The 24,914-nt window shown below is 46.9% G+C and overlaps 1 protein-coding gene across 11 annotated transcripts in view; it reads right to left on the bottom strand.

Moving 5' to 3' along the window:
- The window catches only part of SGSM2 (small G protein signaling modulator 2), an 89,578-nt gene that overhangs the window by 53,034 nt on the left and 11,630 nt on the right, over positions 1-24,914 (bottom strand). For all 11 annotated transcript variants that reach the window (XM_053367180.1, XM_053367187.1, XM_053367183.1 and 8 more), the window contains exon 2: positions 18,199-18,274. In XM_053367180.1, coding sequence (XP_053223155.1) covers positions 18,199-18,274 — 76 coding nt within the window. The remainder of the gene's footprint in view (positions 1-18,198; positions 18,275-24,914) is intronic.

Below are 24,914 nucleotides of genomic sequence, written 5' to 3'. Positions count from 1 at the left end.
TCACAAATACAAAGGTAAGATAACGGGACTTCTGGCTTCTCCGGCTGTCTTCCAGATTTGCAAAATGCTTATCTTAAGAAAGGGATGCCCACCCCTGCTAAGTTTTCCACCACATTCAAGAAGCTGCCATTTCCAAACCCTCTTGGTTTGTTGTTGTTTAGTCGTTTAGTCATGTCCGACTCTTCGTGACCCCATGGACCAGAGCACGCCAGGCACTCCTGTCTTCCACTGCCTCCCACAGTTTGGTCAGACTCATGCTGGTAGCTTCGAGAACACTGTCCAACCACCTCGTCCTCTGTCGTCCCCTTCTCCTTGTGCCCTCCATCTTTCCCAACATCAGGGTCTTTTCCAGGGAGTCTTCTCTTCTCATGAGGTGGCCAAAGTATTGGAGCTGCAGCTTCAGGATCTGTCCTTCCAGTGAGCACTCAGGGCTGATTTCCTTCAGAATGGATACGTTTGGTCTTCTTGCAGTCCATGGGACTCTCAAGAGTCTCCTCCAGCACCATAATTCAAAAGCATCAATTCTTCAGCGATCAGCCTTCTTGATGGTCCAGCTCTTACTTCCATACATCACTACTGGGAAAACCATAGCTTTAACTATACAGACCTTTGTTGGCAAGGTGATGTCTCTGCTTTTTAAGATGCTGTCTAGGTTTGCCATCGCCTTTCTCCCAAGGAGCAGGCGTCTTTTAATTTCGTGACTGCTGTCACCATCTGCAGTGATCATGGAGCCCAAGAAAGTAAAATCTCTCACTGCCCCATTTCTTCCCCTTCTATTTGCCAGGAGGTGATGGGACCAGTGGCTATTCTTGGTACTTTCGCTTAAAAAGGGGAAACCAGCAGAAATTGTTTTTTTCTACAAGGGTGGTGACTCGGGTGTATGGACAATTCTGTTATGTTCTGAGCCACTCCTGCCAATGTTTGCTCCCAGAGAGAAAACTAGAGAGTAGCACTGCTCGTTATTTTCAGGAATGCTTTGTGATTCTCTCCTCCCCGCCCGATTTGTTGCTCTTTTCCTGCAATGTTTTAAAGTCCATTGTTTGACTTCTCGGACCATAGCTGGACCTCAAGACCCTGGGGATAGCGTGGGGGAGAGTAATGCAAACACAGAGGTCTCCAGCTTCAGATATCAGGCAGCCAGAGGCTCCTAATTGCATTTGTAAGACAGAAAGGGGAAAAAATCTAATTATCTCCCCAGCACAATTTCTCTCTGCCTTCAGTAGAAGATTCACAAAAGCAGCCTTGGCAGACATCAGATCAGCAGACATGACAACCTTAATCTTCACAGTTAACTCTTATGTAACTGCATCATATATATATCTTCCTATATACATAGAAATGTAAGGCTGTCGTCGCGCTGCCCCTATTGGAGGATTTGTAGTACCACATCACAATCCAGGATTTGCATCAAGATAAACCCAAGGGGCCACTAAAACGGAACTTAGTAGTTCTGCATGGGGTGGGAAGGGGAAGCTCTGGGGGTCAATAGCGAGATCGCAGGGGGTTGGTAAGCAGAATGAGCAGGGGCACAGCTGTGTGTGTGTATGTGTGTGTGTCTGTGTGTTTCTACAGGTAATCTTTTTAGGTTTGCCAGGAACAGAATTCTCAGCCACCAAAACAGGAATGTTTTTAGATTCTTCCTAAAAATTAATTATGAGGATTGCCCAGTCTGGCTTGTTAGAGAACTACATTGCAATGGCCTTTGTCTACAAAACAAGAAATATCTGATAAATTAAATGCTGTACTATTACATTAAATATAATAATTAACAACAGACCCAGTGTGGTACAGTGATTAGAGTGCCATACTAGGACCTGAGAGACCAGGGTTCAAATCCCCCCTAAGCCATGATGCTTAGGCCAGTCACTGCCTCTCAGCATAACCTACCTCACAGGGTAATTGTGGGGAATTAAATGGGGGAGAACCATGTACGCCACCTTAAGTCATGGCCATCTGTCATGGATGCTTTAGTTCAGATTCCTGCATTGCAGGGGGTGGGGGTTCGACTAGATGACCCTCAGGGACCCTTCCAATTCTACAAATCCATGTTTCCTTATAGCTTCTTAGAGAAACAGGTGGAATGTAAATGCAGTAAATGAAATCAAAATAACAGCCGCTGTCTTTTCATTTCAATACCCCATGTTTGCCAGAATATTCCTCAGGTTAGTGAGAGGGCTGCTAACTTCACAACCTCCTTGTAGGCTTCGCTGAGACACCTGATTTGCCCCCGCAAATCCGCCCCTCGTTGCTTTGCAAAGAGACTTGAAATGCACACCAAATGAAAGCCCCTGGCTTGTCACAAATTCTGGAGGCAGCTTTAAGCAGGCTGCTTTCCTTCTAGGCTGCCATCTCCACTTCCCTCCCTCCAATCTGTAAAACGGGTACAATAAATACCGAGCCACTTTTGCAGAGCTGCTGTAAACAAATTACCAAGATAATGCGTGCCGAAGTGCTTTGAAGGCCCTGGAAAACACCGGATAAATCCTTGAATGAAGAACAATGCTTTATTACCGTAACATAAATAAATAAAATAGTGCTTACCTGGGCCCCTGCTGGCTAGAGAAAGGAGGTACAGCACAACATCCCAGAACCCTCCTAACAAAGGGAGTTGGTTAGGTGATACTAGTGTGCCAATCCGGTGTTACCACCTGATATAAAAACTTGGAGACCTGGAATTCGCTCCCCCCCTCCCCCGGTTCTGAGGAGCATGCGATGGACTGAAGTATCGCCGGACGATCAGCCTTTCGCTTATCAGCTCAAAGTATCAGCATGCAGAAGCAGGCCACACCAGGCATGTCACTGCCCCTTTCATAAATACTTGTCTCTTCCTTTCTCTGCAATTTTGCTAGGGCAAAACTGCGAATGCATTTGGCAGGGTCTCCTAATGAGAATATATTGCCTTCGCATACTTCTACGATGAGCTAAACATGAAAACAATAGCCAGGGGCTACACCACAGGAAAATATTAGGTTTGGGGATTATATACAGTGGTACCTCGGGTTACATACACTTCAGGTTACAGACTCCGCTAACCCAGAAATAGTACCTCGAGTTAAGAACTTTGCTTCAGGATGGGAACAGAAATTGTGCTCCGGCGGCGCAGCAACAGCGGGAGGCCCCATCAGCTAAAGTGGTGCTTCAGGTTAAGAACAGTTTCAGGTTAAGAACAGACCTCCAGAACGAATTAAGTTATCAACCCAAGGTACCAGTGTGTGTGTGTGTGTGTGTGTGTGTGTGTGTGTGTGTGTGTATTGAGCGATCAGTGAAGTTTTAAAGATATATACCCTGTGACTTGGACTTCAATGATCTCCTAAACCAGGGGTCAGCAACCTTTTTCAGCCATGGGTCAGTCCAACATCCCCCAGAGCATGTGGTGGGCCAGACTATATTTTTTTTGGGGGGGGGATGAACAAATTCCTATGCCCCATAAATAACCCAGAGATGCATTTTAAATAAAAACACACATTCTACTCATGTAAAAACACCAGGCAGGCCCCACAAATAACCCAGAGAGGCATTTTAAATAAAAAGGACATATTCTCCTCATGTAAAAACACGCTGATTCCCGGACCATCCGCAGCCGGATTGAGAAGGCGATTGGGCCGCATCCGGCCCACGGGCCTTAGGTTGCCTACCCCTGTCCTAAACCTTGATGGAGTGATCAGCGCCGTAGAGCAAGCACAGCTGAATCTTTAATGCTACATTCACCATCCTAGCCATCTTCATAGCTCCTTGTGTATTTTTAAGAACGATACACCTGTATACAAGTTCCCTGTGCATCTCTTGATCCTAAAATGATTCCTTGGCGGGGACGGGTTACCTGAGGTAAAAACAAACCATGGAAAACACGCACACACAAACTCCCAGTCGTGTAGCAAGGGAAGCCAGCTGGTTGCTCTTAAACACACAAACCCCGCCAGATTCGGAAACTGAGTTGAAACGAGAAAGGGCCTGTCATGGACTGGCTGGATGCAGAAAAGTGGGGGGGGGGCATCAGCTGGGGAACCCCCAAGTGAACCCCCAGGGGAAGAAGGCTCAGAGCCAGGGAATTGGTGGGGGATGAAGATAAGTGGTCAGAGGGAGAAGAGGGAGCAGACTGGGTGGAGCAGGTATCAAAAGCTGAAGAGGTAAAATGGGCCCTCTGGAACAATATGCACAATGAAACAGCTATCCTTCAAATTTCACTCTTTTCTGAATTTTGTGGCGCAGGTCTCCAAGCAACCTATGTTCACGAAATGGCACGTTATTTGGGGAAAGTGTGCATGGAAATGAAGATATTTGTGAAAATAACATGCAAAAATACATACTGCTAGGGAAACTGGCTTGCAAAAATGTGTACATTAGTCAAAACTGGATATAAAAATGCCTCTGCTAGGAGAAATTTGCACTAAAATGCTGGTGACCTTTCAGGATTTATTTACCGTATTTTTTGCTCTATAAGACGCACCAGACCATAAGACGCACCTAGTTTTTGGAGGAGGAAAACAAGAAAAAAAATATTCTGAATCTCAGAAGCCAGAACAGCAAGAGGGGTCGCTGCGCAGCGAAAGCAGCAATCCCTCTTGCTGTTCTGGCTTCTGTGATAGCTGTGCAGCCTGCATTCGCTCCATAAGACACACACACATTTCCCCTTACTTTTTAGGAGGGAAAAAGTGAGTCTTATAGAGCCAAAAATACGGTATTTTTAAATAACAGATTCCTGCAAAATGTGAACAATGACAAATTGAGAGAACCAAAGTTGACAGATCCTTCCATCACTACTAAGAACACGCCATTCAAATGGCCTGCGCAGAACTGCTTTTCACCCCAGAAACTGAATAAAGCATGTTGCCAAACTTTGAGAATTACACCTGCCCCTTTTCACATATTGGGTCTTCTTGGAACACAAGCTCCATTAAAAAAAATTCACACACCCCCCCCATGAAAAAGGGAAGCTCGTTTAATACCAGAGTGGAGGAGGCGGGTCAGAGAGATGATTGCACTAATTGTCTCATTACCATTAGCGCCACGATCCTATTAGTCAGCTCAGAAAAAAACGGTTTGTTGATACACAAAGAACAATTAACCAATAATCTGCTCCTTGGCAGAAGAACACAACAGAGGGAAACAACCACGTCCTCAGGTGGCGAGAGGTATTTTAAAACATCAGGAGCACCAACAGCCGCTACTATGGCAACAAAACCGCAGGGGGAGGGGAAACAATTTCCAGATGTGCTCTGCAGGACCTGGCAAAATGTGGTGCATTCAAAGCAACAGGCCGCCACTCCAAGACAAACAGAGCCGCCCCCCAATCCAGCACAATGTGCATAGCACCCCAGGGTGGGGGTCAAGCTTTTTTGCAAACCAAGGCAGAAAACCTTGCAAGCAACTCTCCCAATCCTTGCTGATGAGAGAGAGAGAGAGAGAGAAAGAGAGAGAGAGAGAGAGAGAATACTAATAAATTGAGGAGGTAAAAAATTGCTGGCCTTTTGTGACGCCTCAAACCAGCTGCCAAGGGGAGCTGCTTCAGACAACCAATTGATGGCTTTTGAGCAGAGGTTTGGCCCAGAAATCCATTTCCCTGAAACCAGAACCCCTGGGTCAACAGCTGAGGCATCGGCTGATGGGGAGCAGGTGGGGTTCAATCCTGCACTGCCTGTGCAGGCCAGTTCCCCGGGGACTGGTGCAGGCAGCCCATTCTGCAGGAGTTAACCCTCGCTCATCGGCTGGTAAGTGGCGCAGGAGTTAAATCTTGCTCTGTCTGGCAAGGTTCCATGCAAACCCCTTCCTCTCAGCTTCCACCTCCTAGCAAAGTTTCCCTCGTAGAAGTCCACAGGGAAGAGGATGGGGATGAGAATGAGCAGGATCTGCCCGCCATTGGCTCTGGCTCCAGCCACGGTCTGGGCTCCCTTCTACCCCAGAGTCCCAGTGAGTGTCCACAACCACTGCTGTCATTACCTCTGGCGCCACCTACTGTTGGGCTCCCTGCCTTCCACCCCACCAGGCCCAATTAACTGCATTATGCTACCCCCGGCAAACGGATATTTTATTTTAAACTTTTATTTATTCAGTTTCTATACCACCCTTCATCCGAGGACCGCAGGGCTGTTTACAAGAGGAAAACACAAAAGAGACATACCAGAGGAACAAACAATAACAAACAAAAACAATAACAATGTCCGTTCTCCAGACTTTTCACAGAGGAGGCACATGAAGAAAGGCCTCCGATTATGATTGCAGGAGGCTGATCAGTTCAAATGAAATGATGCAAACAAATAAGCAATAAAAAATAAAAAATTGTATGTTTGTGTGTGTGAATTCTTACACATTTCAGGAAGTGGGGAAACAAGCCTACACAGCTTATTTTTTTAAAAAAAACTTTTTTAAATAAAAGTTCTCTCTCCTTCTCATAGGCACACTGGGAAAGAATTCCTTCCCTTTCCCTCGCAATACATTTCCCTCTGGATTTTGTGTTTTTTTTAATCGCCAAAGCCAATTCTGGAGATAAGCCTTCTCAACAGAATGTGGGCTTTTCAATTTGTCCACGGTTGTCTTCTGCGTTTGAAAATTACATTCGGTTTAATTGCCGGTAATAGGCTTTTGCTTTCAGGCAGGGAGAGAGAGAGAGAAATGCGTGTATGGTTTAGAAAGGCTGATATCCACTTTGTGAAAAGGGGAATTTGAAAGGCAGAGGCTGCCAGAGACCTGGGTGTCAGCCGCGCAGAGCAATTACGGCGGCAGTTCAGAGCCCCCTCTGCCGCCTCCAGATATGTCACAAGCCCACGCTGAACTGACAAAACAGGGCCTATGCAAATATATTTAACACTGGAGACGTAAATGCCCCCTTTTTAACTCCCTGCGGCAAAGCAGACGTGGGAAACCTCTGGCCTCCTCAGATGCTAATGAACTACAGTTCCCATTATCCCTGGCCATCAGCCGTACTGGTGGAGAATGGAAACGATTCCCTTCAGCTCCAGTGAGAATGGCAGCATAACTTTGAGTTTGATGGAAACATAGCCACTGGGAAGGGTTGGTGTAGATCAGAGGTGGGGAGCCTGTGGCCCCCCAGATATTGTAGGCCTTCAACACCCCCTGGTCATGGGTCATGCTAGCTGGAGCTGATGGCAGCCATGGTCCAAAACATCTGGAGAGAACTAGGTTGAAGAAGACGGGTCCATACACAAAGGGTGTGGAACCTGCACCTCTCCAGAACTTGATGGCCACTAATTCCCATCAGTCCTAGCCATCATGACCAATGACCAGGTGTCATGGACTGGCCAGATGCAGAGGAGTGGTGGGAGGCTGGGGAACCCCCAGGGGAAGAAGACTCAGAGCCCGGGGAGTGGTGGTGGGATGACAATCAATGGTCAGAGGGAGAAGGCAACAGAGTTTAGTGAGCAGGAAGTCTGTGGCAGAGAGAAGTCACGAATCAGAAGCAGAGACAGAAGCCAGAGAGAAGGGAGGGCAAGAGGCAGAGATGAGTCAGGCTGGTGAAGAGGCCAGGGTGTGTCCCTCTCCTGCTGGTCTCCCAGAACCAGAAGAGGCGTGAAGAGGGAGGAGCAAAGACAGACATGATGTGGTCTCAGATTGCTGAGGAAGGACCTGGGAGAGGAAGAGGCTTAGGCAACTGGGGAAAGGCAGTGACCTTCTGTCCCCACAACTGCCTCACAGAGGCAAGATCAACCGGGTTGAGTTGCTGTGCTCACTAGGCATGACCTCCTGAGCAGACCTTGTTTGAAGGGTTAACTTCACTTATGCCATGTGATTTATTGTTGACCTGCTCCTCACATCAGGGATGGTGGGATTCAGAGGCCCACAATATCTGGAGGGCCACAGGTTCCCTACCTCTGATCTACACTAACCTTCCCTGTGGCATGAGTTTTCAAGCAACGCCTTTTCTGAGCATATCAGCGAGCCGTTTCCAGACTGGAGATGGTTGCTGGGACATCCACAGCTTACGTCTGCCACTACAGAGAAGGTCCTGTGCAGCTTCTCCACAACCCACACGGAAACACAGAGGTCGTACGCAGTTTCCTGGTCCCTGCTGGTAATAAGCAACGTGCTGCCATTATATTGTACCATCAATGGCTATTAATAGCACTTAATGGACTGTGCGATTCAAAGAATTTACCCTGTGCCGGCAGTAAAGATATTGCCAAAGGCTTGGTCATCTAATGACGACAGCAGTGTTTCTGTTGGCTCTACAAGATGGGACACAGAAGCGGAGCATATCCTGACCCCATGGCCACATCGCCCCCTTAAAGGGCGTAACAGCTGCAAGTGAAGTAGCATGTGCCTCTTCACGCTGCAATGGACAGATCAGTCCAATTGTTCCACTGCACAGCAGCAGCTGGCAGAGAGCTTGAGAAAAAGAAAAAGGTCACACAGAACAGAGGGAGGAAATTCGCCGCCGGATTCTCCAAGCTCGCACCAGCAAAGCCTTCCAGTGTTGCACATTGGTGGAACATGCTTGTCAGATGGTGGCGTTAAGAGTCAGGGAGGAGAGGATGTCATGCTCAGCTCTGACCCAGCGCCAGACACCGAGTCCTCAAAGGACGGATGAGACAGTCCACAGGTGGAGGACCCAGAGGAGCAGGCAAGGGTCTCCTGGAACTGGTGCCAGAGATACCCTCTGGTGGGTGACCTGCTGGGAAATCCTTGGAGCTGTCTGGGGATGGGCAGCCAACTCTTGTTCCTTGAGCATTGAAAGGTCCAAGCCGAGGAAGAACTTCACTGTCGGGGACATTATGCCTCTGGAAACGGTTTGTTGGGGGTCGCAAGTGGGAAGAGAGAGCTCTTGTGCTCAGCTCCTGCCTTGGGGCTTCCAGGTTGGGGCATCTGGGTGACCACTGTGAGCACAGGATGGCTAGACTAGATGGGCCTGATCCACCAGGGCTCTTCTTACATTCATCTATAGGTCCAGAGTCATCTCACAACTCAGGAGTAATGATTGTCAGCTCATGAGTAAAGAATCCCAAGAACTTGACCAGTTGCTAATTATTGAATAGACTTATGTGCTCACATATTCCTCCAGTGGAGCCCAGGGCAGCAACACTACCAGCAGCTAGGGTTAGGGCGTGGACTTGGAAGCCACTATATAGAAGGTCTCCCTATTAAGCCTTCCAGAAACCACACAGGCCCCCGGCGCCTTGTACTTTGGGGCTGAGCTCCCATTTCTAATCCCCCTTCCTTGTGATATCGACTCTGGGCTGTTTCCTGATTGCTCCTGGATTATGTTTGGAAGCTAGATTGATTCTCTGTGCTTGAGATGGACTGGGATAGCTCTGCCGGTAGAGCATGAGGCTCTTAACCTCAGGGTCGTGAGTTGGAGCCCCATGTTGAGCAAATGACCCCTGCATTGAAGGGGGGTTGGACTAGACGGCCCTCGTACTCTACAATTCTACGACCCTGACTAGTTCAGACTATGCTGCACCTGGAACCCTACTCTCTTGGATAAATGCTTTTGTTGAAAGGCTTTCACCTCTTTGGAGCGAGACCCTGGCCCCCGAGAGCACCTCCTAGACAACAATGGAAGGGAAGAGGGCAGTTGTCTCCGAATCCCAGGCCTGCAACTTTGTGTTCAGTAGCCCAGAGTCCTTAGGAGAGGGTTCCAGAGGTGGACCTTTGAGCCAGAGAAGGCAAAGTGTGGATCACAGTAAGGGAAAGGCCCTGCTCTCTGCGTTGACCAAGTGCACAGCTGCCCTGCCCATATCACCAACCTGGGCTTATGGGAAGGACTGAGAAAATAACTTTTGTGTATTGTTTGGAACAAAGGCCTTGGCAGCTTGTGATGTTTTGAGCCAGCCAACTCTCTTCCTAGTTGGATATTATTTATTTAGGGTTTTTAACCTGACTTTCCATTCAAAGAGCACCCAAGGCTACCAGCAACTACAAAAAGAACAAGATCAGAATATTACACGCACGCACAAAGAACAGAACCTATTAGTCATATTCCACTCAAAAGCCCTCACTGGGTAAATATCAAATGAGCCAAAGCTCTGCTAAATGAAAGGAGAGGAAGGGTGTTCTCTAAAGCCTGAAGGATCCTGGAGCTTAACTGGAAAAGCACCAGATCAGCACCACGGACAGCTCCAGGAGACAATGCGGTTGCTTCCCTTCCAAAGGCCCCTGATACCAGTCACTGCTCTCAGGCCTCCAGGGTTATTCTTGACTGCCAAACAAGATTCTCACAGCACAGGGGAAAACGGCTCAGATTTATTGCGGCACAAGCTTCAGGGGCTTACAGACAGATTGGAGAAAGTGGGCTGGGAATCTGCTAGCCTTTACGATGCTCCCAGACTTCATTCATAAAACTGATGGAGGGAAGCTGTCAAGCTCCAACCCCAAAACGCAAAGGCAGCAGCTGTTCCTTGAAAAGCAAGGAAGAGGTCTTTATTCAGGCTGAGAGTAGCTCAGGCTCAGCTGCAAGGGCAAGGTCCAGAAAACAGGACCCCAAGGAACAGGAGCAAGGCAAGAGCTTTAGAACTGAACGGAAGCAGACTGAAGAAACCCCAACTGAAGAATCATGGCAAGAAAAATTGACGGACTATGCAGAACTGGCAAAACTGACATACAAGCTACGGGACAAGGGTAACTGTGAGATGAGTGGAAACCCTTTACAAAGTATCTGAAGACGCAACAAAGTGAACTGGACTCCTTGGCAGGTTTTGAATAAACATTCACAAACCTTTTATTGATAATAATCAGCTAAATGGTTTGAGGATCTATACAACTTTGTAACATGCAGAAAACAGCAGTCTCAGAGAAACCAAAGACTGGAAGTGAGGGATGTCAGGGGGTGGGGGTGGGTGGGTTTTGTGTGGGAGGGTGGGGGGAGGGAGGAAAAATAGGGGGGGGAACAAGGGTGATATGTTTTTGGATAATATGTCTTGTTTTAATTTTGAATAAAAAACCTTTTTTTAAAAAAAAAAAAAGAACTGAACGGAAGCTATACAGATGTCCCAACAGAGGACACATCCCTCCCACAGAGCTTTAAAAGAAGAGGCAGTAGACTCACTCAAGGGACTCTCTCCCCCTACGGCTCCACCACGTACCTGCTGGGCAGGTGTGTCTGATCCCAGCTACAAAGGTGGCCCCTGGTTCATGGCTACAAGACTGTGTCCTGTCTTTCTGCCACCAGCTCTGCTGCCACCCCTTCTCCTTCTGGCAGGCCTAGGTGCTCCTCCCAGCCCAATGATGAGGCTCTGTACTCCATAAGAGGGAGGGGAGCCTCCCCCTCTCTGGCATCTCGGTACAGTTCAGTCGGTAGCAGCACGAGACTCTTAACCTCAGGGTCATGGGTTTGAGTCCGACGCTGGGCAAAAGATTCCTACTTGCAGATTCCCTTGCAGTCCTTTCCAATATTTGAGAATTACAGGGTAAGAACCTCCCTCTTCCATCCCTTCCAGGCCTGCTATCTGCTCTTTCTCCCTCCATCGCCTCCTCTTCTGCCTCTGCTTGAACACCTCTGTGAGAGGGAGGGGCAGAGATAGGAAGCAGTGGCAAACTCTTGCAGTGAGGCAAAGTCTGCCTGCTTCTGGCTCAGTCTCCACCTCTGGCTTCCCCCACTGCATCACAGATGAATCCGATACTGCTTTGCTTCTGTTTAGTATCTGCCTCTGGATATGTGTTGATAGATATGATAGTGCAAGTTAATCGCTCGCCAGCTGCTAGCAGTTGCTAAGGTCTCCTAGTGAGGCTTGGGAAGGAATCCACTTCCCCGCACGGAATGTGAGAGGGTGCCTGTAATTAGTGTTTTTAAGCAACGGAGGTGAGGTTGGCTGTTGTGATCACACCTTGGCTAATTGAAAGGAGAACTGCCAAGCCTTTTCAACAGGTTTGGAAAAATGGCCTTGATTGGAGGGGCGGGGCAGATTATGAATTGTGTGTGTGTACGAATAGGCAAATTCCATGCTCAGGATCATTGGAATTGAAAATAAAAACTGCCAGTATTGTAATGCTATTATAGAAATCTACGGTGCGAACTGCACTTGGGAGTACTGTATAGGGTTCTGGTCGCCCCACCTCAAAAAGGAGTTGGAAAAGGTTTCAGAAAAGGGCAAGCAAACTGATTGAGGGGATGGGGCAATTCCTCTATAAAGAAAGGTTGCAGCATCCGGGACTTTTTAGTTTAGAGAAAACACCAGTAAGAGGCGACATAATAGAAGTTTATAAAATTAAGCCTGGCGTGGAAGAGGTGGATAGAGAAATGTTTTTCTCCCTCTCTCGTAACACTAGTGGGCATCTGAATGAAGCTGAATGATGGAAGATGCCGGGCAGATAAAATGCAGCATTTCTCCATGTGGTGCATAGTGAAACTACGGAACTCACCGCCACAGGAAGCAGTGAGGGCTACCAGCCTAGAGGATGAGACACATTCATGGCTACAAAAGACTTCTGGACATGATGGCTGTGCTCTGCTCCCACAGTTGGAGGCGATCATGCTTCTGAATACCCCTTGCTGGAAACCACGGAGGGGGAGAACGCTCTTGCGCTTGGGTCTCGCTTGCAGGTTTTGCACCTGCATCTGACCGGCCATGGTGAGAACAGAACGCCGGACGAGATAGGACCAGCAGGCTCCTTCTTACGTTCTCATATTATCTATATCTGCTTATCTCCCCTCTCATCCAGCTTGTTGCGAGGCTCGTTCCCGTTCTATTTTTGAAAGCCGCCCCACACAAGAGGGTGAGTCACTCGCCTGCAAGCACACTTCTCCTTACCCAACAGTTTGGGCTCTCTTGATTGGGTCTGAGGTTTTGCCAGCCTCAATGCCAGTCAGTGGGGGTTCATTCTCCCATTCTTTATTGGGGCTTCCTGGGTGCCGGGGCAGCGTCGATATACAGATCTGCCTTTGGAATCCCGGTGAAAGCAAGCTCGTGCCTCTCACTTAGTTTCCAAGAGGCTCCTTTATCATTATATTGAGGGGGGGGTATTGAGTCATGTTCTTATGCAGCTGCATTGTTTTACAGTATACTTTCTGGATGCCTCACGATCATATTATAAAGCAGTCGTGTTCTGTGTTACGAATCAAGCACTGCTAGAATTTGTTTCTTTGCATTTTCCAACCTATTTCTTAATCAATAAAGAATTGGGTGTGGGCCAAGCAAATTTTTACTCTGAAAGGGTGGCCGAGAGATAAAAGTTTGAGAACCACAGGTCTACAGTGAATGGCAGCAGCCCTAAAGGGTTGCAGGCAGGGGCTGCTCCCAGCATCTAAATGCAAACCAGTGAGCTAAGGTCCCTTCCCCAAGTGCTTTCTTGCTCTCCTTCACATAAGCATCACAGAAGAGGAAGTGATTCTCAGAGAGGTGGACAGGTGAGCCGGCTTGGCTTCACAGCATCCAGAAACAGCGTTAGAAATTCCCCAGGTGCCTTTTGCGATTGGCGTCAGTCCAAGGGCGACCACCAAGTTGGTGTCTCTCGTCTCCATCTGGCTGGCCCCTCCGGTTTTCTTAAGCAGGTAAGCAGAAGTGCTTATTTATTGCATTTACAGTGGTACCTCGGGTTAAGAACTTAATTCGTTCTGGAGGTCTGTTCTTAACCTGAAACTGTTCTTAACCTGAAGCACCACTTTAGCTAATGGGGCCTCCTGCTGCCACTGCACCGCCGGAGCACGATTTCTGTTCTCATCCTGAAGCAAAGTTCTTAACCCGAGGTACTATTTCTGGGTTAGCGGAGTCTGTAACCTGAAGCGTATGTAACCTGAAGCGTCTATAACCTGAGGTACCACTGTATATCCCGACTTTTTCTCCAAGGAGTACAGTGGTACCTCTGGTTGCAAATGGGATCCATTCCAGAGGCCCATTCGCAATGTGAAAAACCCACAACGTGAAGTGCCGTATCTGCGCAGGTGCGCGGTGCGACCTGGCACTTGTGCACATGCGCGAAGTGTGATTTAGCGCTTGTGTGCATGCGCGAGCGGTGAAACCCAGAAGTAACTCTTTCCGGTACTTCTGGGTCGCCGCAGGACGCAACCTGAAAAAACATAACATGAAGCAAATGTAACATGAGGTATGACTGTACCCGGTTCACCTCCCTCCTTGGTCAGTTCCCTACAACGGCCCTGCGAGGTAGGCTAAGGGGCTGTGAATGACTCCAAGGTCACCCAGGGAGCTTCAGGACTGAGGGGGGATTTGAACCCTGATCTCCCAAGTCCTGGTCTGACACTCTAACCTCTACACCACACTGGCTCCCTAGAGCACTTCTGCTATGGGGCAGCTCTATAAATTAAGTAGGTAAACAAGCATGGAGAAAGCAAAATGTCACTTAGAGAAGGATCTGAAATATTTTCCTTGAAGCTTGAATTTGTTTTATTCTGGATTGTTTTATTTGATGTTTTAAAGTCTTGGAAACCATTTTGAGATTTCCCCCCTTTAAAAGATAGAGATATAGAAATGAAATGAATAATAATAATAAATTGCCATGTATAAAAAAGGACGCCTAGACACTCTGTTGTGGTGACCATAACCTAGGTTTAAGGTCCCATTTGGTGATTAAAGGTAAAGGGACCCCTGACCATTGGGTCCAGTCGTGACCAACCCTGGGGTTGCGGCGCTCATCTCACTTTATTGGCCAAGGGAGCCAGCGTACAGCATCCAGGTCATGTGGCCAGCATGACTAATTCGCTTCTGGTGAACTAGAGCAGCGCACGGAAACGCCGTTTACCTTCCCGCCAGAGCAGTACCTATTTATCTACTTCACTTTGACATGCTTTCGAACTGCTAGGTTGGCAGGAATTTAGTGATTAGCTTATACTATATCTGAGTTTCTAACACTGTCCAGAAAGCTGCATTAAGTTTGACTGGGGTGGCCTGCATTTAAGCCTCAAAGCCGCACCCCCACTTTCCAGACAGATGCATTTGATGCAGACAGCTCCCAGGCTCAGTGACCGCAGGCAATGAATGCCCTGAAGGCTGCTTGACTCCATCTCCTACAAGACAGACAAGAGATCAGGGTGTTGCATCGATTTTTGGGCCTCAGGAAGCACAGCGTCGCTCATTACCAGGGCTGTCTATCGACCACAATACTCTGCAAGTGTGTGGAATGTGGAACTGTGCACAGAATCAATCTGTCTGCAAAGCTCAGGCTTATTTGACTTTTTTAAAAAGTGCTTATCAGGCTTGGTTTTAAATCAAGAGAGACCCGATTGATTTGCAAGTAGACAAAGCCATTTAATTGTTGATTCAGGCTATTCCCCTCGACTGATCCTATCCAGCAGAGAATTGGCTGCCTGGCTACAGAGGCTCCTAACCTGGTTGCGCTGTTCAATGGCAGGTCAGTGCAGGAGTAAGAAGCAGCCTTATCTATGATGTGATCATGGATGAGGGAACTGAACTGGCTTGTGTAACCAAGACCTGGGTGGGTGAATTGCTTTTCTGCAATGCAGTTCTCCAGCTAAGGAATGCATATAGCAGGGTAAAGGTGTTCACAAGAACGCATTAAAATGCACGTATTAGTGAAAATGACGTACAAAAATGCATCCTATTAGGGGGAATTGGTTGCAAAAATGTCTATATTGAGCGGAGTATATTAGGGAAATCTGCAATGAAATGCTGTGAATTTAAAGAATAAAGCTGGGACGGGGAGAGATTGCAACTGAACACAATAGGCAGGTTCATAATTGATCACTGACATTATTGATATTTACCCTAAGATTATTAAATAGTCACTGCTGTGATAATTAAGTACATTGGTATAATAATGTTTTCTAGAATAATGTGTTGATGTATGATTATGCTGCATTTCAGTTTTTACTCTTTTAGTATACATCTAATTGAAAAATGTAAAAAAGGAAAAAAGGGGGCAACATGCTACAACAAACAGACCAGATCACTTTGTCACAAGTGGCCAATAGTCCAGAGCAAAATGCACCTTGCGCCCGGCTAATTTCGAACACTGACCCCACTCATCTGACTGGGCTGACCCAGCTGATCTGGGCAGCTCCCAACAAAATATAAAAACACAATTAAACACCTTCCTGACAATTTGAATAATGTAATAATTTGAATGACGTTAAGAAGAGCCCTGCTGGATCATGCAAGTGGCTCATCTACTCCAGCATCCTGTTCTCACAGTGGCCAACCAGATGCCTGTGGGACAACCCCAAGCACAACCTGAATACAAAACCTGCACTTTCCCTTCCTGCAGTTTCCAGCTGCTGGCATTCAGCAGCATTACGAAATATATGATACAATATCTTTATTGTCATTGTCCCATGCAGAACAATGAAATTGAAAAACTGCATAAAACTACTACAAAACTACATAAAACATTCAGAAACCCCTAAAAACTCTGAAACCCCATTTTAAAATGCACTATACTATAGAGACCCCTTATGCTGCGTTTAGAACCAGAATTGTATTTGCGTAGAAGCTGTTTCTCAGGCGGCTAGTCCTGGCCTTTATAACCCTATACCTTCTTCCAGAAGGCAGAAGCTGAAAGAAATCATTTCCGGGGTGCGTACTATCCTGCGCTTTCTCTGCCGCTTTCTTATGGCACCTGGCAGCATAGATTTGATCTAAGGTGGGAAGAGTGCACCCAATTATTCTCTCTGCAGTCTTTACAACCCTGAATAGCATTGTTTTTCCCTGGCCGTGCAGCTCCCAAACCACACACAGACTGCTGCTGGCATTCAAGTTAGAACATAGTCATCGTGGTGAGCAGCCCTTGATAACCTTGCCCTCCATAGATTTGTCCAATCCTCTGTTAAATCCATCCAAGTAGATAGCCATCCTTGCCTCTTGTGGCAGAGAGTTCCATAGGTTAACCATGCGCTGCGCCTCGCCGCCCTTCAGCACAACCATCCGACCTGCTGGGGATGCTCTGCATAAACTTTGCAAACACTTCCCATCTCTCAAGAGACTGCAAAAAGACATTCCTGGGGTACTGGGGAGGCAGATTGCAATACAACCCTTTTCCTAGCTGGGAAGGGCTGCCAAGCAACTAATGTTTCAGGTGTTGTTAACAAAAAGCGAAATGAAAAAAGGTTGCCAATAAAACTGTCACTTGAAGCACAAGCCACAACTCCGCAAAAAAACGGACAAAAATAAACCAGCCTCTGTGCCAGTAAAGAGGCCTAGCAGGGAGATCTTATTTCATTTCCTTAAAGTGGGGAATCAATCAAAAACCACTAGTGTTGAACAGCGGGTGTCAATCAAATGGAACAGCACTCGCCTCCGCACAGCGCTGAAGCAAAACATAAAATGATCCACTCAAATACTTGAGTAGGAGGGAATGTACTACATAGAAGGACCATGTGAAAGAGGTTTGTCCCAAATGGAAACTTTATCCATCAAGTGCCATGCTATATATCCACGATCCTCTCAACGAAAGAGATCAGAAACTGAACCTAGAGGTCTTTCAGGAAGCAGAAGGGGAAACCAACGAGGTGGAGACATGCAATGACCATCTTCAAATATCTTAAGGGTTAGTAGAGTGCCTGTACTTTCTAGGGGAGTTATTGTTATTAATATGTTACTTGATTAGTCACTTTGCTCCTAAAAATGACTGAAAAGTGACCTGCTAACACAACAAAAATACTAAAACCTAAAAAACAAAACACATGCTTCCATACAAATAGAAGACAGCGCCAGCAGATCCTGCCCCACCAAAAGAGGTCAGAAATACTTAAAAACCCTTCAAACTAAGGGCCAAGAGTGCCTTAAACTAAACTGAGAGGGTTCCAGGTGAGTCTCCACAGGGAGGACATTCCACAAGTGGGGAGCCACCACTGCAAAGGCCTTGCGCTGCCTCCCTCCTGCGGAGGGGCACACAGGGTATTCTGTGCCCACTGGTTCAAAATGGCTGGTGATCAGGGAGGGGCCATAGCACAGTGGCAGAACATCTGCTTTGTCTCCTAACAACAGCTCAGCAATAAAGTTCCTGGCTCTCTAAACTCTACAATCTGATTAAAGCCAGTATATTCAACTGTGGCTAATGTAGTCATGATTTGCAACATGCATTCCAGGCACAGAACTTGTGGTTCTGTTGGGCTGCAAAGCTGTTGCAGCGCGCACACACACACACACACACACACACACACACACACAGTGCATTGTAGTAAAATTACAAAGGACACCCTAGTTTACACCAGCTTGGAGCTCCAGCAATTTTGTTACTTACCACATAATACAGCGACGAAGCAACGATTTGTCACTTGCTGCATGAAGCAATGATAACACAACGGTTTTGTGCACCGTAACACGACAATTATTCACTTACCGCACAATGCAATGACGTGGCTGCTGTCTTCATGCACAAACTTCCGGGTGACGGCTTCTTCCATGATCTGCTTCACCTGAACAGGAAGAAATAAAGAAGTTTATGCATGGAAAGTGACACTCAATGGGTCATAAAGACGCAGAGGAGAACCTTAGAGAGTCTGGCAACAGGTTGGGCTGTTTGTCTAGGCAAGTTTCGCCTAAACAGACCACAGGCTTCCAGGGCCTCTGGCAGAGTGAGTATCTTTCCCCACAACCTGGTACCTGATTCCTTCATGACAGGGGATGCCCCAGCTCACTCGGTGGTGGAGCATCAGGCGGGCCTGAGAAAGCTCGGTTGGTAGAGCATTGTGGGTTGTGGGTTCAAGCCCCACGTCGGGGAAAAGATGCCTGCACTGCAGGGGGTTGGACTAAATGACCCTCATGGTCCCTTCCAACTCTACAATTCCACAAGTCTACAACCTGCTATTCCATGCAAAAAATAATAATCCAAGGATCAGTCCTCAACAGTATCTCCTGGTAGGGTGACCTAGACCCTGCAGAGCGGCTGCCAGTCAGTGCAGACAAGAGTGAGATAGATGTTCTGATTCAGTAGAAGGCTGAGTTCTCTGTCCTATGTTCCCACTGACTCTATGAATGAGAGGAATGTATTGGCCATCTATCCCAATGGCATTGCAGAGGGTTGGACAAGATGACCGCTGGGGTCCCTTCCAACTCAACGATTCTATGATTTTATCCTGGTATTAACCGCTTTGACTGGCAAAGATCCTCCAGGGTCTTGGGGACTGATTTTCCCCAGGCCAATGTCGAAGGGGCCATTGCCAGGCTGCCCTCTGGTGCCCCCCTCATGCCAATGGGTGTCTCTGCCGATCCTTTATTTCTGCCAGATGACAGAGTGGTGAGCTCTTGCCACTAAGTCCTCTTAAGGGGGAGCAGTTAATTAGGAAAAGAGAAAAAGTAGCAGATGGAAAACTGCTAATTTTCCTCTGCTCCAAATCACCCCTCCAATCCTCCTAAAACAAGCAGCTGTCTCGAGGGAGCTTTTATACCTGTTTCTGTCCAACATGCAAGCCTGCTTTAATGTTCAGTCTAAGTGACAATCCCATGGCCCTCGCTGTTTTTTGCTGGGCGTTGCTGTGTCAGTCGATTAAAGAAAGCAGTGCTCTAACCCTGTGCTTTTGGCTGTTTTTCGACAGCAGCAGCACAAAAACAAACAAATAAATCTCCACCCTGCAAGCATCCCCTAAAGATGTCTCGCAGTGACCTTTCACGCCTGTCTTAGAACAAAGCCAAATGAGTGCAGGATCAGAGCAAATCGAACAGGAGGCCGTGCAGGAAGGCACCGAGGGTTTCGTTTTTGTTTGCACTGACATTCTGCAGCAAGCACCACTGGGGGAAAAAGATGCCTCCCAGCACAGCTGGACAGAAAGCAAATTGAAAGAAGAATTATTTGCAAGCAATTGGCTTAAGGCAGAGGAGGGAAGGAAAACGAAGGAGCACACTGAACAGGCAAGAACCTCTGCAGGAAGAAGAAGAAGCGTGATGGCAGCGTTGCAAAGCTGCCACCCCACCCCCTTCGCTTGCTTTGGAAAACATTATTGTCTCTGGATCTTTGGCCAAGCCAAATGTGCGTGGGGAGCCCCAGCCAGGTTTGCCTGTTTGATTATTTATTCCTTCTTTTCCCAGCATTCTGGCTGCAACCGCCATTCACCAGACAGCCAAAACTACGCCACCGGTCCACAAAAGGAATGGATCAGCAGACTTGAGATTTGCAGAAGCAGAACATTTTTTCAGAAAAAAATTCAGAGACACTGACTCCCGCCCCCCGCCAAAAAAACCCCACATCCTATTTATGGGAGTTTGTGGTCTCTCCTTCCTTGGAGGGTTTTAAGCAGAGGCTGGATGGCCATCTGTCATGGAAGCTTTAGTGGAGATTCCTGCATTGCAGGGGGTTGGACTAGATGACCCTTGGGTCCCTTCCAACTCTACAATTCTGTGATTCTATGGTCAAATTCATTTGCTGGCTATGGAATGCTGGCTAAAGTCCCATCTGCACTACACATTTAAAACAGCATCATGTCACTTTAAATACAGTGGTACCTCGGGTTACATATGCTTCAGGTTACATACGCTTCAGGTTACAGACTCCCCTAACCCAGAAATAGTACCTTGGGTTAAGAACTTTGCTTCAGGATGAGAACAGAAATCGTGCTCAAGCTGCTAACCTGTTCTCCTCTCCCGTCGACCACGACCGGGCAACTTAAAAGAGGGATGCAACGCCAAAACGCTGCCCAGCAGAGCTGAATCACAGCCACAGAATGTGTGGGTGGCAGCAGGAGGCCCCATTAGCTAAAGTGGTGCTTCAGGTTAAGAACAGCTTCAGGTTAAGAATGGACCTCCGGAACGAATTAAGTACGTAACCAGAGGTACCACTGTACTTTCAAACATGGCTTTCCCCCCAAAATCCTGGGAACTGAAGGGCACTGAGGGTGGTTTGAGAATCTCTATTCTGTCCACAGAGCTACAGTTCCCCAAAACGGTTAAACAATCAATCCCTTTTTCCTGGGGAATTCTGTTTTGGGATAGGAGCATGAAAGCTGGAAGCTCCAAACATGTTTTAGAAGGACATGAAAATACAGCTGGAGTCGCCCCCAAGTGCTTAACCAGTTCTGAGCCCAAGCGCTTGCTGCACAGGGCACTGAAGCCTGTCTAGGGTGTCCATCCGAAAAGGAGGAGGCAGTGAGGAGTAAAAACACTGCAGGATAAATCCTATGGGTTTCTCAGAAACAAGCCATGCCAAATTAATCTCATTCCTTTGTTATGATAAGTTACAAGTTTGGTGGAACAGGTGGGTGCTGTGGACATTGTATGAAATGGCATCTCCCCAAAGCAGAAGGCAAGACTGTTGGATCCTGAAACCACTTGAGAAGCACATTTGTGGTGTGGCAATGTGGATGGGCTGCCAAAATCTTCCCAGGTTCCTGCACTCGAGCGAACAGCAATGCAACACTTGGCAAGAGGCAGCCAGCTGCTAACCTGTTCTCCTCTCCCGTCGACCACGACCGGGCAACTTAAAAGAGGGATGCAACGCCAAAACGCTGCCCAGCAGAGCTGAATCACAGCCACAGAATGTGTGGGCAGGCAGGAGAGGCAACAGCACCATGTGTTGCGAAGGCCCAGCCAGCCGTGGATCTGATCCAGGAGGACACGAAATCAGGACAGAAGCTACATTGCCGAGCAGAAGGCAGATAGCAGTCGCCAATACACTCCAGGCTTGGAGTTTGGTCCATCAGGGAGAAATCCATCACTGGAAGCCACAGAAGGATGGAAGAAGAAGCAGACGTCGAAGGCTCAAGTGCTCTTGGCTAGGGGCTGCAGAGGATTTTGGTTGGACTTACTCTGCCATCGAGGAAGGAGCCAACAGTCACACAGCCAAAGTGGACAAGCTGGCCCAGAACCAGCACACTTGGAAAGCAAACACGGTTCAACCTGCATAAAGGCGAAAGGCTATTGGAAAATTATTTTATAATGAGTTTTTTTTTTAAAAAAATGTTTAAAGTAATGATTCCCAAGAAACCTGAGGCCTTTCTGTTAGGTGTAACTGGTCCAGAGCTTTCGAAGGAATAGTTTTAATTTGTTTAAGTATGCTACAACGGTGGCAACAATAGTCTATGTGCAAAAGTGGAAAGAAGTCGTCCCAGTGAAAGAAGAACGGATACAAAAACTTATGGAATATTCAGAAATGGTGAAACTTGCCGGAAAAATAAGAAATCAAGACAACAAACTTTTTCAAAAAAAAAAAGAATGGAAATGGTTTATTGAATATTTATAAATAAACTGTAAACAGATAAGAACATTGGCAGGATTATTGTAATAACCTGCAGTTTTATAAGAATATATATTTAAAGTAGACTAATGTGGGGGAGGGAGACAGTGCTCCTGAAGGTAGGAGTCTATCAATTGATGAAGATGATCATCCAAATGTCATAGACCGAATGGAGCAAACAGCACGCAGACCTAGTGGTGGGAGGAAAAAATCCTTAAATAAGAGACACGGGGGAATGATTAATGGACTTCAATGTCTGTACACTAATGCGCAAAGTATGGGAAATAAACAAGATGAGCTTGAGCTCTTGGTACAGCAAACTAAATATGACATAATAGGCATCACTGAAACCTGGTGGGATAAGTCCCACGATTGGAATGTAATAATGGAGGGATACAATCTATTTCAGAGAAACAGACCAGACAAGAAAGGAGGAGGAGTGGCGTTATATGTCAGGGATGTGTATACCTGTGAAGAGATCCAAGATTTAGAACCTCAAAGCCAAAGTGAGAGCATTTGGGTCAAAATTAAGGGAGAGAAGAATAACAGTGACCTCATTGTGGGAGTTTACTATAGATCCCCAAGCCAAACGGAGGACATAGATGATGCCTTCCTGGAACAGATGGCCAAGCATGCAAAAGGAAGGGAGATAGTAGTAATGGGGGACTTCAATTACCCGGATATTTGTTGGATGTCAAACTCAGCCAAGAGCATAAGGTCAAACAGATTCCTCACTGGCCTTGCAGACAACTTCATTGTCCAGAAAGTGGGAGAAGCTACAAGAGGAACAGCCATTTTAGATCTGGTCCTAACCAATGTTGATGACCTGGTTAGTGGGGTAGAAGTGGAAGGATCATTAGGCGCGAGTGATCATGCTCTTCTGAAGTTTACTATACAGCGGAAAGGAGCAGCCAAGCATACTAGGACTCAATTTCTCGACTTTAAGAAAGCCGACTTCATAAAACAGGGAAGTGCTGGGTGAGATCCCATGGACAGTAATACTAAAAGGAAAGGGAGTTCATGATGGCTGGGAGTTTGTTAAGAGGGAGATAGTAAAAGCACAACTTCAGGCAATACCAATGAGACGGAAACATGGAAGGTGCCTAAAGAAGCCAGGGTGGCTATCTAAAGAACTTTTAACTGAGTTAAGATTAAAAAAGGATGTGTACAAAAAATGGAAAAGGGGGGAAACCACCAAAGAGGAATTCAAACAAATAGCCAGCACGTGTAGACACAAAGTCAGAAAAGCTAAAGCACAGAATGAACTCAGGCTTGCTAGAGAGGTTAAAAGCAACAAAAAAGGCTTTTATGGGTATGTTCGTAGCAAAAGGAAGAACAAAGAAACAGTGGGGTCACTCAGAGGAGAAGATGGTGAAATGCAAACAGGGGACACAGAAAGGGCTGAACTCCTCAATGCCTTCTTTGCCTCAGTCTTCTCCGATAAAGAAAACAATGCCCGACCTGAAGAATTTGGAGCAAATGATTCAGCAGAGGAAACACAGCCCAGAATAACTAAGGAGATAGTACAAGAATACTTGGCTAGTCTAGATGTATTCAAGTCTCCAGGGCCAGATGAACTGCATCCAAGAGTATTAAAAGAACTGGCAGATGTGATTTCAGAACCACTGGCAGTCATCTTTGAGAATTCCTGGAGAACAGGCGAAGTCCCGGCAGACTGGAGGAGGGCAAATGTTGTCCCTATTTTCAAAAAGGGGAAAAGAGAGGACCCAAATAATTACCGCCCAGTCAGTCTGACATCAATACCAGGGAAGATTCTGGAGCAGATCATTAAGCAAACAGTCTGTGAGCACCTGGAAAGGAATGCTGTGATCACCAATAGTCAGCATGGATTTCTGAAAAATAAGTCATGTCAGACTAACCTGATCTCGTTTTTTGACAGAATTACAAGCCTGGTAGATGAAGGGAACGCAGTGGATGTAGCCTACCTTGATTTCAGCAAGGCATTTGACAAGGTGCCCCATGATATTCTTGTAAAGAAGCTGGTAAAATGCGGTCTTGACTATGCTACCACTCAGTGGATTTGTAACTGGCTGACTGACCGAACCCAAAGGGTGCTCATCAATGGTTCCTCTTCATCCTGGAGAAGAGTGACTAGTGGGGTGCCACAGAGTTCTGTCTTGGGCCCGGTCTTATTCAACATCTTTATCAACGACTTGGATGATGGACTCAAGGGCATCCTGATCAAATTTGCAGATGACACCAAACTGGGAGGGGTGGCTAACACCCCAGAGGACAGGAACACACTTCAAAACGACCTTGACAGATTAGAGAACTGGGCCAAAACAAACAAGATGAATTTTAACAGGGAGAAATGTAAAGTATTGCACTTGGGCAAAAAAAATGAGAGGCACAAATACAAGATGGGTGACACCTGGCTTGAGAGCAGTACATGTGAAAAGGATCTAGGAGTCTTGGTTGACCACAAACTTGACATGAGCCAACAGTGTGACGCGGCAGCTAAAAAAGCCAATGCAATTCTGGGCTGCATCAATAGGAGTATAGCATCTAGATCAAGGGAAGTAATAGTGCCACTGTATTCTGCTCTGGTCAGACCTCACCTGGAGTACTGTGTCCAGTTCTGGGCACCACAGTTCAAGAAGGACACTGACAAACTGGAACGTGTCCAGAGGAGGGCAACCAAAATGGTCAAAGGCCTGGAAACGATGCCTTATGAGGAACGGCTAAGGGAGCTGGGCATGTTTAGCCTGGAGAAGAGGAGGTTAAGGGGTGATATGATAGCCATGTTCAAATATATAAAAGGATGTCACATAGAGGAGGGAGAAAGGTTGTTTTCTGCTGCTCCAGAGAAGCGGACACGGAGCAATGGATCCAAACTACAAGAAAGAAGATTCCACCTAAACATTAGGAAG

This window comes from Podarcis raffonei, chromosome 15 (assembly GCF_027172205.1).
Source record: "Podarcis raffonei isolate rPodRaf1 chromosome 15, rPodRaf1.pri, whole genome shotgun sequence".
In the NCBI taxonomy this organism is placed as follows: Eukaryota; Metazoa; Chordata; class Lepidosauria; order Squamata; family Lacertidae; genus Podarcis; species Podarcis raffonei.
This window is presented reverse-complemented; position numbering and strand designations above follow the sequence as displayed.